The 18225-nt window shown below is 51.4% G+C and overlaps 1 protein-coding gene across 3 annotated transcripts in view; it reads left to right on the forward strand.

Annotated features, from left to right (window-relative positions):
* SMOC2 (SPARC related modular calcium binding 2) overlaps positions 1 to 18225 on the forward strand; it is a 168647-nt gene that overhangs the window by 109235 nt on the left and 41187 nt on the right. For all 3 annotated transcript variants that reach the window (XM_030316795.1, XM_030316796.1, XM_030316798.1), the window contains exons 8-9: positions 10197 to 10383; positions 16145 to 16227. In XM_030316795.1, coding sequence (XP_030172655.1) covers positions 10197 to 10383; positions 16145 to 16227 — 270 coding nt within the window. The remainder of the gene's footprint in view (positions 1 to 10196; positions 10384 to 16144; positions 16228 to 18225) is intronic.

The following is an 18225-nucleotide window of genomic DNA, read 5'->3' on the forward strand; positions in this document are numbered from 1 at the left end:
CCTTGTTTCTGTTTTGCTCATTATAATAGTTTTGAGATTCATCCTTATTGATTATCTATATTACCCATTTATTCTCTATACTTTCTATGCATAATTGCATATTGTATGCATACTCCACAATTTGTGCACTTTCCACTTAATGGATATTTTAATTGCTTCCAGGTCGGGGTTCTTACAAATAAGGTGCCATATATGTTCTTATACGTTATCTTATGGATGTTTTATCCATTACTCTTGGGTATTTACCCAAGAGTAGATTTCTAAAGCGTTCCTATCATTTGATTTGTGTGAGAGTCCCAGCCCTTGGCTTTGGATTTTTACTTTGAGCCAGTCTAGTGACACATAGTCCTAGACCATTTTTCAAGTGTGTATTGTTCAGTCACATATCTTTGAAGTTTCTATTCAAATATTTGCCCAATTTAATTCTTCATCTTTCTTTATTAATCTGTAGGAGTCCTTTACATAGCCTGAATCTTTGTCGGATGTATGCCTTAGGGACATTTTCTCACAGTCCGTGGCCTGGCCTTTTACTTTTTTCTTGGTGTGTTTTGGTGAGTATATATTTTCAGTTTTAGTAGAGTCTAATTTACTACATATTTCTTCTGTACTTAAGGCTTTCTATATCAGACCTAAAAAGTGTCTAACCCAGTGTCACAAACACAGGCTCACGTATTTTCTTTAGATGCTTTATAGTGTTTAGCTTTTATGTTGAGATTTCGAAGTCTTTTCAAATAAGTTGTTGTGTGTGGTGTACTTTAGACTTTTTTTTTTTTGGAGCGTAGATAGCCTGTTGTTCTAGAATCATTTGTTGAAAAGACTTTCCCTCTTTGAATTGCTTTGGTGCCTTGTTAAATATCAATTGAACATGTATCCTGGGGTCTGTTTATGAAGTCTTTATTTTTTCCCATTATCTATTTAGCTATCTTGGTTCCAGTCACATACTGTTGGAGAGGCAGCTTTATAATGACCTTTAAAATGCAGCAATATTAGTCCTCCAACTTTGTTCTTTCAAAAGAGTGCTTTGGATATTTCCGGTCTTTTGATTTTCCAAATACATTTTAGAATGAAAATGCCAATTTCCACAAGAGAGCATCTTAGGGATTTGTTGGACATTATGTTGAAACCACAGACAGTCTGGGAAGAATGAACATTATAACATCACTGAGTCTTCTGGTCCATGAACATGGTACACCTCTCTCCACTTGTATTGTTTCCTTTCATTTCCCTCAGCAGTGCTTTTTCAATGTCTTGCACATCTTTTCATAAACTTATTTCATGTTTTTGATGTTATTGGAAATGCCTTTTAAAAATGGTCTTTTCTAGTTATTCCTTGCATATTGACATTGTATCTTGAGGGTTTGCTATATTCACTTATTAATTCTAGCAGTTTTTTCTTTGTAGATGTTTTAGATTCTTTTTACGTACATAATTCTGTCATGTGTGATTAGAGAAAGTTCTACTACATTCCCCCCCCCCAATCTTTCTGTGTTTCTATTTCTTATCTTTAATACGTTGCCCAGGACACCCAGTATAACGACAAGTAGGAGTGTTGACACAATTTCCAATCTTAGAGTGAATGCATTAAGTCTTTTATCATTAAATCTGATGTTAGCTGTGTGTTTTTAAAATATATGCTTTTCCGGTGGCTCAGTTGGTTAAGTGTCCAACTTTTGGTTTCCGCTCAGGCCATGATCTCCCGGTTCATGAGTTCAAGCCCTGCATCAGGCTCTGCGCTGACAGGGCGGAGCCTGCTTGTTATTCTCTTGCTCCCTCTCTCTCTGCTCCTCCCCTGCTCACTCTCTCTGTGTCTCAAAATCAATAAGTAAACTTTAAAAAATTAAGAAAATAAAACATATATACTTTTTATCAGATAGAGAAAGTTTTCTTCTAATATCAGTTTTCTGCGCGTTTTGCCATTTAGTGAATGAAGTAATGCACCTTAAGAAGAATAACACCTAAGTTTTCTTTGCATAAAAATGGATAGTTTTACTGTAACTGAAAACATTTGCATTTAGGGTATAATGTTACTAAAACATCTAAAGGAGTTACTGAGTATTATTTCTAGTATTTTCTTAAAAATTTTTTTTAATGTTTATTTTTGACAGAGAGAGAGAGATAGAGCATGAGTGGGGGAGGGAAAGAGAAGGAGACACAGAATCCGCGGCAGGCTCCAGGCTCCGAGCTGTCAGCCCAGAGCCTGACGCGGGGCTCGAACTCACAGACCGCGAGATCATGACCTGAGCCGAAGTCGGACGCTCAACCGACCGAGCCACCCAGGCGCCCCTCTAGTATTTTAAATAGTCCCTCAATTTTGAAAGACGCCTTATCCTTCTTTCTACATACACTCATATATTATTCCGTTAGCTCCTCTGACCATCTCAGGAGGCAGTTAGACTGGTGTGATACTACGTGGCAAGCGATCCCATCATTTACATGACTTCCCTAAAGCCAGGTCGGATAAAGCAGTCTTGACTCTGTGTTTCTTCATATCTTATTCAGTCTTCTCTACTTCACATCATGCAACCTGCCATATTTTGGGGAGGATTGCCAGAGATTTAAGTAACGATGCTGACTTTGAAAATTAAATTTTCCTCATTGTCTCTTCCTTTATAGAACTAAATGAGAGTAAATGGAAAATAGAATCTGTCAGTATAAACTGAATACGAATTAATGCAAATACAATAAGCAAGAGCCATTAGGGTAATGTATGGGCACACTTTCAATACTTGCAAATCGTTTCTGAAGAACCCTTACGGCGTTGGCTGCTGTTGAATAGCAAATTTATGTGATTCTTTAATATGAGGTGTGTCTGGGAAAACAGAATGTTCCAAGAGCAGATTATCATGTGGATAAAGGGACACAGGGTCCCTTTACAAAGAACAATCATAACCATCCAACGACCCACCATCTGGGCATCACTCGCCCCCACGACACAAACAACGGAAACCCTGTTGTGGAGAATTTGGGACCTGGAGTGGCGTCCTTGCAAACTGTGCTGACAGCTAAGGGCAGAACAGAGGAAACTCAGAATCAAGAAGAGGACTGGAACCGCCTGTTGACCTGCTGGTGTTACAATTCTGCATCTGTGGTGGTGGGCACCCAATGGGCAACAGCTTCAAATATTTTGCTTTTGAGAAAGCTTCCCAGGATTCTGTGCCTGTCGAAAAGTAAGCAGCGAAACCCTAAATATTAACGTGAAACTCTTGGAAGGTGAGCTAGCCAAAACTTACTGCTGCAGCCTGCATACCCATGAAATATGGCCGAACCCAAAGGTCTCTTGTCTGTCTGTTTTTTGGAATGGATGTAATTTCTTTAAATGCATTTGGGGCATCATCATACTAAAATCAAGTGGGGCGTACTTGATGAGATCATTAATTAAGTGCTTTTTTTTTTTCTTTAAGTTCAAAAATGTCCTGCAGCCATTTGTTATAATCTGACTTCCCTCTGGTCATCAGATTATTTGAACACACTTTCAGACACATTATAAGTCACTGAAATCTATTGATGGTTTGGGAGATAAAATAATTTTAAAAGCTAACTAATTTTTTTTAATCCAGCCAAATCTGCAGAGGTAGTTTTCTAAAAACACAGAGTGGTTATACGACTGTAGAAATGAAAATTTACAGAGACAAGTTGGCGTTGCACTCATGTTTCTACTTTAATATTTTCATGAAAAAGGACTGAGGCAGATTACCTCCAAAGTGCTAATTACTTCTGAGGAATCTGCTCGGCACGGGGTGCGTGGCCCAGGAGGCCACACATTGAGCCACACACATTGATTGGCAAGCACGTGGAGTCGGGCACAAATGCACCTGCCTGGAACCGCACAAGCGTAGATGGAATGGATTGTGGAAGAGAGAGCGATGCAGTCACCACAGTTATGTTGGGTCAAGTGGCTCACGGTATCAGCATGGTGTGCCACGAAGCCATGGCGAGAGGAGAGCCATCTAGAGTACCGAGAGCCCGTGGCCTGGATGAGAACGGACTCGACAAACTGAACGGAAGGCTGCTCGTTTGTGGAGGATGTTGAGCTTTGCCGGCATGACGGGTTGTATACGCCAGGTTGGAGGGTCGAGAGGCGTCTCCGTGGCCAGACACAGAAAGTGCTGGATGGACGCATGGCAGAAATAGCGCTCTCGGATTTCCCCTTTCTGATGCTTGAAAATGTGATTGAAAAACTCTACGTGGATGGTATTGAAAGTATCTAAATTCTCTTTGCAGCTGCGAGTCTAGTTCTTTATAGGACCTCTTATCTCTGTGTCTCTCTGCCCGATGGGTTCTGTAAACCTTGTGCTCAACATTAATAATATTCCCAAGTTTGTGTAGAAACTATGACTTTGTAGGTGTTGTGCCATTCGGTCACACAGTCCTCCTAGGAGGCAGGATGGGCTTAAATGAGGATTAGATTTTTGCTAAAGTTGGTCAGACAAGAGGTTGAGGGGCCGAGGAAAGCTGGGGGCCTGACTCCTACTCCTGAACCTGACCTTTTCCCTAATGACATCATCCTGGCTCAGAACAGCCATCCCATCCTGTCCCATCGCCCCCACAGCTGCACTGGGAGTTTACTATCCCTTTCTTTCTTTCTTTCTTTCTTTCTTTCTTTCTTTCTTTCTTTCTTTCTTTCCTTTATTTATTTATTTTGAGAGGAAGAGAGAGAGAGCAGTGGAGAGGCAGAGAGGGAGAGAGAACTCCAAGCAGGCTCTGTGCTGACAGGATCGTCGGCACAGAGCCCGACCCAGGGCTCCAACTCATGGACCATGAGGTCATGACCTGAGCCAAAGTCGAGCCGACATTGGATGCTTAACCCACTGTGCCACCCGGGCGCCCCTCCCTGGGCACCTCCTTTCCTAATGCTTTATGGGGCCTCCCTCCACGTGTTTCCGGGCCTTCCTTGAAACCTATTTCTGTGGGGCCCTTTTAAAGCCCTGCTTCTGTGTCTCAGTGTTTGAAAGTTTCTGGATTTGTGGTAAAATAAGCTTCGTTCCGTGTTTATCTCCACTTATAAGTGCTTCATGCCCTTTATGAACAAAGGGTGTCTGTGTCATCTCCCTGTGGCCCCAGCGTGAGCCGAGGTCAGGTCCCCTGGGGCTGGTGCTGCCTTAGGGAGGGAGAGCCACTTTCCAAAGTAGAAAGCAAGTTTCTGTTGAGCCTCTGTTCCCAGGGGTTGTCATCGCTTTGTCTAAAGGCCTTCTTCCTTCATCATGGCCCTTAGCAATGGAACGCAGAACTGCATTTCTCCAACAAGTTTGAATTCCCCACATGGAGCCAGGTTTACCAAATAAAATTGCTTAATTTAACATTTCTAACTGGCCAGGATGTTTATGCAACAAACACGAAATTTCTTCTGACTCAGCTATAATATCTTCTATATTTTACAACGTTCTTGGCAAATTATAAGAGATTGTTGACTTGATCTTACTTTGCTTGTGATGAACCTTCAAATATGAAATAAAATACTCCACAGGGACATTTCGAGAATTTCCCAGAACCATTTCTATAGATACAGAATGTCCTTGGATGGAGCTTGAGAAGTATTTTGTGCCCAAATAATCACACCATAAATTCTGTTCACTAATAAAACTTCTGAAAAGGAACCAAGTGGATGCTCACAGTGAGCAGTGTGTTTTCCAGGGGTGCGTGCTGGGAATCAGCTCTTCCCCCAAGTGTGTGAGTCCTTGTAGTCACGGGCTAACTGCTCTGAGGGTTTCCTCTGAGAAGGTGTGGCTCTGCTGCACCTTCCCTAGTGACTTCTCATGGTCTCAAGTGACTCACGGGGCAATGCGGGCCACAAGTGCCAATCACTGCCCTTTTCTTCTTGCCAGTTTCCAAGTTGTGGTTGGAGCGAAAGCTTCCTTATGATGACCATGTGAGCGTGGATGGATTTTACTTATGGAGCTGTGTATTTGCTGAGCGAACTCTAGCGTATGCAGAAGAGGACAGAACTTACAGGGAACAGACTGAAATTTTACAGAACTGCGTGGTGGTGTTCTAAGAGATGCAGTGGCCGTGAGTCGTTGTTGTGGATTAGAGATGAATTACATCTTTAGAAATCACCCGCACCGCGTGGGTCGCCTCGCCGGCACCTGGAACAGTGCCTGATGGGATCTTCAGCTAGGTGCATCGGGTACCCCGATCGTTGGAGTGTTATTGTTGAAATGAAAACCAGATGCCCGATCCTCATGTTGGGCTATTTTAGGATCAGAACATTGTTGCTTAAAGGACTTAATTTACAGCCAAAAAACTCTGATTCTGGGTAACTGGAGCCACAGGGGATTTATTGGAAATACTTGGAGGCCTCGAAGAGTGGGAGTTGCACAGCCAAGTGTTCCCCAGGGTCCCGGAGTGGGTTCCTGTGGTCCGGACAGTCCCGCGGAGACCTTCTTCCGGCCTCCTCTGTGTTCACGTGCCAGGGACACGGCACCCGAGTAGGCACGGCTGTGCCCGGGGCAGGAGTCTGCACCCTGGACTCGGGGCTGATCGGGCCGCTTCTGTGCTTGGCGCTAGGACCTTCTGGGTGCCAGGGTTTCTGTACCGGGACCAGAGCACTGGCTGTTGGGAACAGGAAGTGTGCTGTGCACCCAGAGACCAAGGTTTTCCTTCTCCCTCTTGGTCGTGACCGTGATTTTGGCATCTACTGTGACGTTGGAATGATCTATGGCCTCTCTGATTATCCTCCAAAACGTCCACCTGGACAGATACTGATTGATGAAGCCGCAGTCGTGCTCATCCGGTTTCAGGGGTCTGCGTCCGGCCCAGGAGGCCACGGCAGGGAAAGCACTTTCTAGTGGGAACACAGAGGAGGGTCCGAAATGCAACACGTTAATGTTTTTTTCGAGGGGGTACACGGAAATTCGTATGGTTTTTAACAAGTCCCCTAGCATTTGGCAATACAGTCGGTAAGGGACAAGTCACGAAATTCCACACGAGGGTCCTCATGTTGTAAATGGAGTGGCCAGAGGAGCTGCAACCTGGGTCCTTCTCCCACTGTCGACACCAGAACCGCGTAGCATCTAAAGAGTGGTTCCTGGGGCCGCCCGGGTGGCGCAGTCGGTTGAGCGGCCGACCTCGGCTCAGGGCACGACCTCGCGGCCCGCGGGTTTGAGCCCCGCGTCGGGCTCTGGGCTGACGGCTCGGAGCCCGGAGCCCGCTTCGGATTCTGCGTCTCCCTCTCTCTCGGCCCCTCCCCCGCTCGTGCTCTGTCTCTCTCTGTCCCAAAAATAAATAAACGTTGAAAAAAAATTAAAAAGAAAAAGAGCAGTTCCTCGAGGGCCTGTTAGGTGCCAGGCCATCCCAGCTGACACTTGGGAAGCACGGTCCTCGTGCTCCGCTCGTGCACCTAACCTCTTTCATCCTCGTGGGGCCCCCTGAGTTGGGTGCTGGCCCCCCCCGGCACGTTCTTTCTCAGCTTCTCGGCGGTCCCACCTGCTCGATGTTACGTCGACAGTCGCGAAGTCCCTGTGAACTGCAGTCAGGTGGTTCCGAACGGACTAAAGCGTGGTTTATGGAAAATCGCTTCGTAAGCAGGAAAGTGCTATAAAGATTTTACATCCACTCAAGGCATTGTTCTCTCCGTTTCCTTCCTTTGGAGAAATGCGAAGGCAAAAGAATGCCATTGCTCGATTCCACAGAGAGCTCAGGCGGAGGACAGGTGTGCTCCCGGGGCTGTGGGCCTGGGGTCCCTCAGGGCAGCTCAGGGGGAGAGGGCCCCCAGCCCTGGGGGGCCCGGAGCCGCCCTACCGTTCGTTAGCCACGTATGTGACCGGTGACACAGGGCTCTGTTCTCTGCAGTGATTCCGTGAGTGAGAGCCTGACCGGTCCCACCTCCGACACTTCTGTGATCGGCCTTGACCTCGAGCCTCCTGGGGTCAGGGGGTGAGTGGCCGGGTCTCCGCATGTCCGCTCGAGGGGCCTCGGCTGAGTGAGTGGTCAGAGGCCCTCCCGGAGAAAGCCCACTGCGAAGACAAAGTGCAGACAGGCGCACGCATTTGGAATTCTTTAAAATGGGGGAGGAGGGAGATTTAATTTGCCGGTGTTAATTTTTACCCTTTTGTGTTTAGGCCGGAATTATCCAGAACAGGAGTGTTTGGAATACGCTGACTATTTCTAGATTGTATTTCAAACCGTGTGTGGGGCGCCTGGGTGGCGCAGTCGGTTAAGCGTCCGACTTCAGCCAGGTCACGATCTCGCGGTCCGTGAGTTCGAGCCCCGCGTCGGGCTCTGGGCTGATGGCCCGGAGCCTGGAGCCTGCTTCCGATTCTGTGTCTCCCTCTCTCTCTGCCCCTCCCCCGTTCATGCTCTGTCTCTCTCTGTCTCAAAAATAAATAAAACGTTAAAAAAAAAAGATTTAAAAAACAAAACAAAACAAAACAAAACAAAAAAAAACCGTGTGTGACTTTACAGCGAAGGATAAAGTGCTCCCCAGGCTTTACTTTGCTGGGCTCGAGTTCCTTACCCTCTGAGGATTATGGAGTAGACCGCACTCACCTTGTGGGGGTGCTGGAGTGCGGATAGCCCCGTGCAGTCGGCTTGCTCGCAGAGCTGTTTGTCCTCCGCATCTTCATTTAAGTTCGGGTTAGTTAACCCCCGGTGTACGATATAGTGATTCAGCACCCGGGTCGCACCTGCTGCCCACCTCCCTCTGGTGGCCGTCAGTATGTTCTCCGTAGTTGAGAGTCTGGTTCTTGGTTCTCCTGTCTCTCTCTCACCCCGTGTTCATTCTCTCTGTGTCTTAAATTCTACATGTGAGGGAAATCATCTGATATTTGTCTTTCTCTGACTGACGTATTTTACGGAGCATAATACATCCTAACTCCATCCACGTTGTTACAAACGGAACGGAAAGATTCCATTCTTTTTCATGGCCGAGTAGTATTCCATTGTGTATATGTACCACATATTCCTTATCCGTTCATCCATCGATCGACACCTTGGGCTCTTTCCATCATTCGACGATTGTCGATAACGCTGCTATAAACATCCAAGGGCATGTATCCCTTTGAACTCGTGTTTTGGTATTCTTTGCATAAATACCTAGTAGTGTGGTTGCTGGATTGTAGGGTAGTTCTGTTTTTAACTTTTTTGAGGAACCTCCATACTGTTTTCCAGATGGCTTATTTATTTATTTGTAAATATGTAATTATTTTGAGAGAGAGAGAGAGTGTGTGTGCATGAACAGGGGAGGGGCAGAGAGAGAGAGAGGGAGAGAGAGGGAATCCCAAGCAGGCTCCATACTTTGAGCCCAACGTGGGGCTCAAACTCACGAACTGTGAGATCATGAGCTGAAATCCAGAGTCGAACGGTTTACCTACCGAGCCCCCCTGGTGCCCCCAGGAGGGATATTGAAGCCAGTGTCACACAGGGGGCGCGAGAACCGCATCTGCCCGGAGGCCGGAGGGGTGCAGGCTGTCAAACCGGTCAGACCTTGTGCTTCTGAGTGTGACGGGTCTGGATCTGAGCTCTGGGTCCGCCCCTTCCTAGCCGCGTGGCCTTCCCCAAGTGGCTTATCCGTGCCTCTGTTTTCTCATCTGCCAAATGGCTGCCTAAGCCCACGAAATGAATTAGGGCAGGTCTAGCCCTTGGAAAACCCTACGAGCAGCTGCTTGTTACGTGAGCGGTGGATGCCGTGAGATTGTGCCTCTGTCACCGTTAACAGCAAGCATTTTCCACAGTCACCGGTGCCATCGTGTGCCGTGGACACGCCCTGTGGCTGTCGCAGCCGCGTGGCCCCGGGCCCGCCGTCTGCCGAGACTGGGTTCCTCCGTGCTCGGACATAGGCTGGGCTTGTGTGCTTTCACGTCCTTTAAATAAAAGTTGGTGACAAAATTGAAAGAAGTAGCAACTAATTGATAATTATAGGTCCAGCACTGATTTGCCAAAAAAAAAAAAAACAACAACAAAGTAAGTTTGCAAATACTGACAAACGGCCTCAGTTTTTGCAACCTGGACTGAAACCTGGGTGGGGACCACAGGCCGACGCTGCCGTCCGGATTGCCATGCACCCGGAGCCGCCCCTCCTTTACCAGGTGGCTGCCGGTCACCTGGGCCCGCCGTGCCTCCCTGAGCCCTGCTGACCCGGCGGCGCCCCTCCGACTGGCCAGCCTCTGCCCCCGCCTCCCCGGCTTCCTGCAGCCTTGCGGTCGCACCCGCGGGCCCCGCGAGGGACCCGCTGCGCTCACGCCTCTGTCCTTTGTCCCCAGTGTCCTCCTGCGACCAAGAGCAGCAGTCGGCCCTGGAAGAGGCCAGGCAGCCCAAGAACGACAACGTGGTGATTCCGGAGTGCGCCCATGGCGGGCTCTACAAGCCGGTGCAGTGCCACCCGTCCACCGGCTACTGCTGGTGCGTCCTCGTGGACACCGGACGCCCCATCCCCGGCACGTCCACCAGGTAGCGCTGCGCCCGCGGGCCGGGAGGCGCGGGCGGGAGGCCAGGGAAGGCGCGCCTGCTGTGGGTGCCGCCGTCGCGGGTGCCCGGCCCCAGACCTCGCTTTGCTGTCCGGACAGCGCCGTGGGGCCGCCGCGGACACGGACGGCTCCGGCCGTCGGCACCTGGAGCACGCTGCCCCCCCCCGACGGCCCCCGGGAGCCTGCCAGCGCGCAGCGGGGAGCGGAGACGCCTGAGGCCTCCGGGCCCCGCTTCCGGCCGGCCGCAGCCGGGGAAGCGGGCTCGGTATCCAGCAGGGTGGGCGGCAGAATGCGCCGCGTGTCCACGGCGGCTTCCCCTGCTCTGCCCGTGGCACGGGGAGCCCCGCGTTTTCTAAGCCGAAAGAACCGATCGCCCCAAATGGCTTTCTTTTTTCCGTGCGTTCTTTCCAAGTGGCTTTCTTTAGCATGAAATCAAGACAGTGTGCTAAAGGCGAGCTCAGCAAGAGCTGTTCAAGGGTCTGAGACGCAGAAACATTTACTCCCTCGTGTTGTGTGTGAGTTTGGGCCAGGCGGTTTCGTCATCGCGCCCGAAGCGGACGAACTGCTCGTGGGACTGGGATAGACATGAGCGAAGACGTGTTTGCAGTCCTTTGTTACGTGAACTGAGTTTGAATTTTCGTAGATTGATAAGATAATTCACCAATGTACAAAAATATTTCAAAAGTCATCCAGTTCGGCCGCTGGCTTCATATCTAGCACCTAGGCATGAGCGTTTTGATGCTTCCGGAATGATTTCCCCCAGTCTTTCAAGGGTGACCACGAGACATTTAGGGGAGGAAGGCGGCCGAAGGACAGGTGACCAGCTCGCAAACGTCTGGTCGACGTGCAGTGCGCCCACACCCGGTCCCCGTCTGGGACAAGCAGGGGTCAAGTTGGAAGAACACAGTAGCATTCAAGCCGGTTCTTGGTGGCCAGCGAGTCACCCGTTCTGGCCACACGCCTTCTGTGCCCGCCCAGAGCAGACCCCCGCCCAGGCCTGCAGGCCGGCGAGTGGGGTTCGGCGACTACACGGCTGCCGCAGGAGAGCGTCCACACAAGTGTGCCCTGCCCGGCTTGAGAAGAACGTAAATCTGTTTAGGGTGTTGGCGTGAGTGCTTTGTCTTGGTTCCCGTGCCCGTGTGTGTAGGGACTGTCTCCTAAGAAACCTTTCTCAGGAAGCAGTATTTCTGCCTTTAGAACTCAGGCTTGTTCACTGTGCATTTAGGTTAGGGCCTTTGCTCCCCAGGCCAGGGCTTGTGCTGCTGCCCTGATGGCCCCTCGGCCACACCTCCAGAATCGGGGGCCAGGTTCGCCGGGAGAGGCTTTGTTCACACTGGCCAATGGAAATCCTTATGCTGTCGAAACCAGAACTGCTCGTATTGGCCCTGAGACGACCGGACCAGGGTTTACGGTGTCGTCCCTAGGGGACCTGTATGCATTTTTGTCATAATCGGACAAGCAATGTAGGAACCCCTCTTCCCTCCCATCTGTCCTGATTTCTTTCTGCCCAGACTTTATCGTGGCTTCAAAAACTGCAGGGAGGAGAGCATCAAGTTCTCATTTTCTCAGAATTTGCCTCCAGAAGGGAGTACCTCCCTCTTAGAACTTTGACTTTCAAGAAACAGCATTAAATTAAACCCGGTGAGGAAGACCCTTTGGATGCCTGCATTTCTGTCTCATCCCTCCACCCGCCCGTACATCCGTGCATCTGTCCATCCGTCTATCCTCCATCCGTGGACATAAACAGTGAGGGGCTGCGTTTACCTCAGGTGAGAATCACAGAGATGAAGAAAGCTGCATTTCAGTTGACGCTATGATTTGGTGATGTCCCTGATGACACAGGATCTCCCAGGTCTTTACTTTGACATCCTCGCTGTGTTGTCTTTACCCTTGAATGGACTCTTCTCGTGGTCATAAGATGGCTGCAGGCATCCGGGCATCTCATCCAGACACCACAGTGCTCAGAGGATACACAGCCCATTTCTTTACCGGGAGTCCAAACAACCTTCCCTAAACGTTACCTAGCAAATTTAATTCATGGATTGTTGGCCAGAACTGGATCGCACGACCACGGGCAAACCCGTGACTGGCCTGAAAAATGGACCTGGTTTAGACTGATCTCTAGAGAGGCATGGATGTTGGGAAATCAAAATTATCCACCTTAAGGGATATCTGATAAGCTGCAGGCCAGCCTCACCCACATCTACGACTGGCTGTACTGTGACTGGGCAGGAAGCCTGCAGAAAGAAAGTCCTCTTTCTGTCGCATCGATGCTATTTTCTTACGATTTTCTGAAACAAGCAGTTCCAGAGAGATACTTTGTAGTTTCGCTGTATATTTGTGTAGATGGTGCACGTTTTTTCCCTCAGTTATCCTCTATATTTGCCGACAGGAAGAGTAATTTAAAGCTCCAAGACAGAGAGAAGGCATAGAAATAAAATGCACCGTCATTATAGGCCAGGTAGCTCCCTTTTCCTCGTCTCACCAGGCAAGGTAATGAAAACTCCCGGATGTTGGGGCCGGGGACAGTAGAAGTACGTGTTTGCCTGCCAGCGTGGAGAGTGGCTTCCGTCCAGCACAGAATTTCTGGTTCGGATGATCATCGGGGCGGAAACGGGCTGGGCCACGCGCCGACGTGCCTCTTGGTTCTCCTGCCTTTCGGTGTCAGAACTGGCATCTTGGCTGTAGAGTGGTGATTCCCTGTGGGCCGGGGCCCGGGCACCCGCGTGAGCCCACGCCCTGTGTGGTCCAGTGGGATCTGGGAGGAGAGGGGCGGGTTCCAGCCGGCCCCTGCTTCATAGTGGGGAGAGCGGAGTGGGCCATCCGATTCTCCCACTAAGCGTGGATCGGGCTGGTGGCCAGCTTCTACGTTAGCTCCCAGAGCAGAGCCAGCTCTCTTTCACTTTCGTGATGGCCGGTGAAGCATTCACCCATCTGCCATTAGACTTCAGGCTGTTATTTTCTTTTCTTTTTTTTTAATATTTATGTATTTTGGGGAGACAGAGTGCAAGCAGGGGAGGGGCAGAGAGAGGGAGACACAGAATCCGAAGCAGGCTCCGGGCTCCGGGCTGTCAGCACAGAGCCCGACGCGGGGCTCGAACTCACGAAGCGTAGGATCGTGACCTGAGCCAACGTCGGACGCTTACCTGACTGAGCCACCCAGGGGCCCCAGACTTCAGGCTGTCCTTACCTCGCAGTAGGGCAGCCCCCCCATTCCCAACCCCAGAGCCCGACTCTGTCCCTGGCCAAGTGCATGCGAAATCACCCTTCTCCCCAGCGGAGAGCCTGGTATCTGACGGGCAAGCAGACAGTCCAGAGATGCTCATTTTTACTTCGCACAAGTGAGCGAAACGCTATTGAGAAGAATGTGAGGGGCGTAAACACTGAATTGGAGATTTGTTTTTACTTGAGACTTCAAAGGCGTTAATTCTGTTCCTTGAGATCGCCATTTCCGCAAGTTACGGCGTGTCACCATCCTCTTAAAAGAGGCAGAATGCTGTCATTTAAGTATACATTTTTGAATCCACACGTGTAGGATTCTTAAGAGCTCTCCAGTGAAACCTGGAACCAAGCTGGAAGGACGAGCGTGGCTGGCTTCCAGGCCGCTTCAAAGAAAGGCTCGGAGCGGGGGACTGCCACGCGGAGGCTCCGCACAGAGTCCACGTCATGGGTTAGCCTCTGACCCCACAGAGCGGCCCGTGGCTGTCCCCGAGGGGCACCCCCTGATACTCCTGCAAACAGGACGTGCCCTCAGTGGCCGGGCACTTGACTGTCCACCGGGAGTTCCGTCCCCAGCTCCCACCTGTCCCGTCAGCGGCGGGGGCACTTGCTCGGCTCCTCCCACGGCCGTCAGCTGTGATGGTGTCAGTTCTCACACGGGCACCGGCTCCAACCTGTTCCAGCCCGCGGACACGGACCGGAGCCTGCGATAGAGACCGCGAGTTCTGCAAACGTCACCCGTGAGAACGGGAGCTTAGCAGCAGTCCCTCCGACCGCTGGCTTCTTCCGCTCGCTCTCTCTGGGTGCATTTTGGCTCCCCTGTGCCCGCTGCGGTTCCAGTGTGGGGGCCACCCTGCTTGAGGCGGGTCCCCTCGCCTGTGCTCGGGGTCTCGTGACTGTGGGCCCGCTGCCGTCGACGCCGAACCCCACTGCGTTCCAGGCGAGTGTGAATGTGACAGCTTAACTGCGCCTGAGTGCGTGGGGGACGCTTCAGGTTCAAAATCAACGTTTTGAAAAGTCTGTTTCGTTTGTGTGGGTGAGTGTTGACTTCTGTGGCATCAAAGAGACTTTTCGGGGTGGGGGGTGGGGGGCGCGGGTTCCCCCTGGCGCTCGCTTCCGGCCGCAGCGGGTCGTCCCCCCGCCCCGGACTGGGCACCGGGGAGACGCTTGAGTTTTTTTTGTTCCCTGTGGCGGGAAAACAAAACAGCGAAGAGAAAGAGGAACCTGAAGTGAGTGACCTGTAAGAAGGAAACGTGGTGCCCCGCCCCTTCCTCCCGGAGCGAGGAAGGAGGCCACGGCAGAATGGACGGTGGGGCCGCGATCACTTCCCTGAAAGTCAGCAGGGTTCAGTCCGGAACATTCCTCCTACGTCCCCTCCCCCGGCTCACAGTGTCCAAGACCCTTTCCAGACCCGGAGGACCGCATGGGCGCTCAGGGAGGCAGGTCCCGCAGGTAGAGGCCCCGCTGCACGGGGGCCGTCCTCCCTGCGGCCTGGGCCTCCACTGCCGGTGCTCCCACACACGTTCCTGAGGAGCCGTCGGGAGGCCCTCGGGGGGCCAGTGCCGGCTGCCGGCCTGGCATCAGAGCCCTCAGCAGAGGTGCCCGGGGGCCCGTCAGTGCTAGAGCTACCCCTGCACCTGCTCTCCTGAGGGGGGCGTCAGCGGCAGCCTCAGCGCCTGCTCCGCGCGGCCCCCACCCACCTGTCCGTTCTCCGCGCTTTTCTGTCCACTTGATGGGGGCCGGGCATAGTGTTTTCTTTCTCCTTCCCTTCCTTCCTCCCTCCCCCCTCCCTCCCTTCCTTCCTTCCTCCCTCCCTTACTTCCCTCCCTCTTTTCCTCCCTCCCTCCCTCCCTTCCTTCCTCTCTCCCTCCCCTCCTTCCTTCCTCCCTCCCTCCCTCCTTTCTTCCTTCCTTCCTCCCTCCCTCCCTCCCTTCCTCCTTCCCTTCCTTCCTCCCTCCCTGCCTCCCTCCTTCCTCCCTCCGTCTCTCCTTCCTTCCTTCCTTCCTTCCTTCCTTCCTTCCTTCCTTCCATCCCTTTCCTTCTCTTCTTTCCTTCCTTTTCCCTTCCTTTCTTAACACAGGGACAACCTGTAGTAGCTTCATAAATTGGATTAAGATTTAGTTGGTCTCTCAGATATAAATAAAAAATTCGGAGGTTCTTTCCGAGAGTCTGCATTCTCTCCTGGGGCCATGGCCACTGCCCTCACCTGCCCCCTCCCCCTCCCCCTCTGAACTGTAACAAATCCTGGAAGAGATGGGGTTGGTGTTTGGCAGCCGCCGTGTAAGATATGTCCCAGAAACTGGACGGAGAGGTGGAGTCTTGTGCAATGTGCTCCTTCCTCCCGACTGTGAAAACTGAACTTCAGTAAATTGTCACAGAGGTCACGGAAAGTCCTCAGTCCTGAGGAGTGGACGCCACAGATGCGCTGCGGTCCAAGGGCGGGGGCCGTCGCACGACTGCCTGGGAAACAGAGGAGAGCACCGCCTTCTGAGTCTGAACCCGCTTTCCCTTCCGTTCCCTCACAGGTACGAGCAGCCAAAATGTGACAACACAGCCCGGGCTCACCCGACCCGAACAAGGGACTTGTACAAGGACCGTCCGCTGCAAGGTAAGCGCCACAGAGGCGTGGTGGGCACGCCTCCCCCAGCACCTGAGCTTTCTCGAAACTTCAGGATGAGAAGGAATCTCTCCTGCTCTGTCCCAAGTGGGCACCTGCGGGGCGGGGCTCACACGGGCACCTGCCCAAGTCAGCACCTGTGGCCGGCAAGGCCGGAAGTGCCGAGCCTAAGACCCGGCCTTTCCGAGAAGCGAACGGCGTCTCTAAAATCAGAACTTCTAAACCAAAAGGATCCTTTGTTCTACCTAAAAGAAAGTATTAAGTCAAATGTCATGTTCTGACATTCCTTTAGAATGGAATCAACTGTTCAAGGAGCTGAAGTTTAGGTTTTAGTAAAGCATGAGCTCGATCTCTGTATCGAGTATGTTTAGTCGCAAAGAACCGTTTCGAATTAAACAGAGGCGGTGAGTTAAACGTTATAATTATTGAAAATACATTCATGAAAAGGCGGTGTCTTTCAGCAAAGAGCACGTAAGTGTCGGTGATACGGCAAAAATGATTCCTTCGACAGGTACACCTGAAGGCTTTCGTGGGGGCCGCGTCTCCCCCGGAGTTTGTGTGGGATTAGGGGAGAGGGCCGCGTGCCAGCCGGCGGGGTCTCGGCGGCCGGGCGCATGTCATGAGATCAAGGAGTTCAGAGACGAAGCTCTGACATCGTGTGGCGCTTCAAAGCCAGTTCTGTTTTATTTCATTGGGGTCTTCTTTTCTTCTTCTAAGTATCTCCAGATTGTGTTTCACCAATGCCTCAGAGACCGTGAAAATCCTTCTCTAATGTCCTTTAGCTCAGAGCACGTTTGATCTTGGCCTTACACAAAGTCCGTAAAAATTCCGCTTAGAAGATGCGGTTCTTGCGTTGCTTGTCCTAGTATCAGGGAAGAGGGCTTTAAACTCTGACCCGCAAAGATGTTTTCCTGTTTATGAATAAAGAGAGAAAAAAAGACTGGCGCATCACCGAGACGCGTCTGTTACCCAGCCAGCACCGGGAACCGAAGTTTCTAAGACCGAGGGAGGAGAGGAGCAGCTTCCTCCGTGAGAACAGCTCTGCCCGTCGCCCTCGCTTCTCCTGAGACGTCCGCGTGGGGGGCTGTCCCCCCGCTCCCACCACTGTCTTTTGACACAGGTCCAAGAGCCTGTGGGAGACACGGTTTTTATCGCACGGTGTCTGTCTCTGGGAGTGGTCTGCCTGCTTTGTGTCTCTGGGATCAGGCTCCCGCGTCTTGGGAGGGGGAGGGAGGGAGGGCACGGAGGTGCAGCTGCAAACACCCACGCAGATTCCCAGTTAAGCGCCTTGTGCGTACATGATGTCTTACCCTTACAAGGAGCTCAGTGAATCGCCCAGTCGCACGCGCCCTCGTGTTCTCGGACCGGAGGGCCTTCTCTCCGTCGTCGGGTGCGATCTTTTGCCCTCCGTGGTGGACGAGACTGTTCCTCACAGGAAACAGTGAATCTAGCAAGTGCTTGGTGCACGGAGAGCCCTCGCTGTGTTCAGCTGGTCTCAATGCTGCCTCATAAACGTCAAGCAGATCGTTTGACTTTGGCTCTGAGGGTCCAAGACGCTTACCTTTTCCTTATTTGATAATACGGAACTGCACTACCTCTAACTAGGGCGTGTGTGGTTTCCACCGGGTTCGTGATTCAAGACGGGGATGGTCGTTTGTCTCGTGCAAGCAGCCGAGGGTGCAGTTGAGAAGCACGGGGGTGTCTCACTGGCTGGTGCGGCCGTCACGGCACCTTCGGGAGTGTCAGGGAACACGTTGCGAGGAGGCGTCCTCGCAGCTGGACAGCCTGGCCCCTCGGCTGGGTTATCGGGCTGTCACGCAGAGATCCCCCCCCTCGCTCATACCTTAAATAAAAACCAGCCTCCAGACACACAGGCCACTGTATGCAAACCGTGTAACATTCTGCTTAGTACTGCTCATGACCACTTAATCATTTTGATTTTTTGGAGACAGTTTTCCTTATTAGGGAAAAACAAGTAGGTCTTGAAAT

The sequence above is a fragment of the Lynx canadensis genome, chromosome B2 (assembly GCF_007474595.2).
Source record: "Lynx canadensis isolate LIC74 chromosome B2, mLynCan4.pri.v2, whole genome shotgun sequence".
Taxonomy (NCBI): Eukaryota; Metazoa; Chordata; class Mammalia; order Carnivora; family Felidae; genus Lynx; species Lynx canadensis.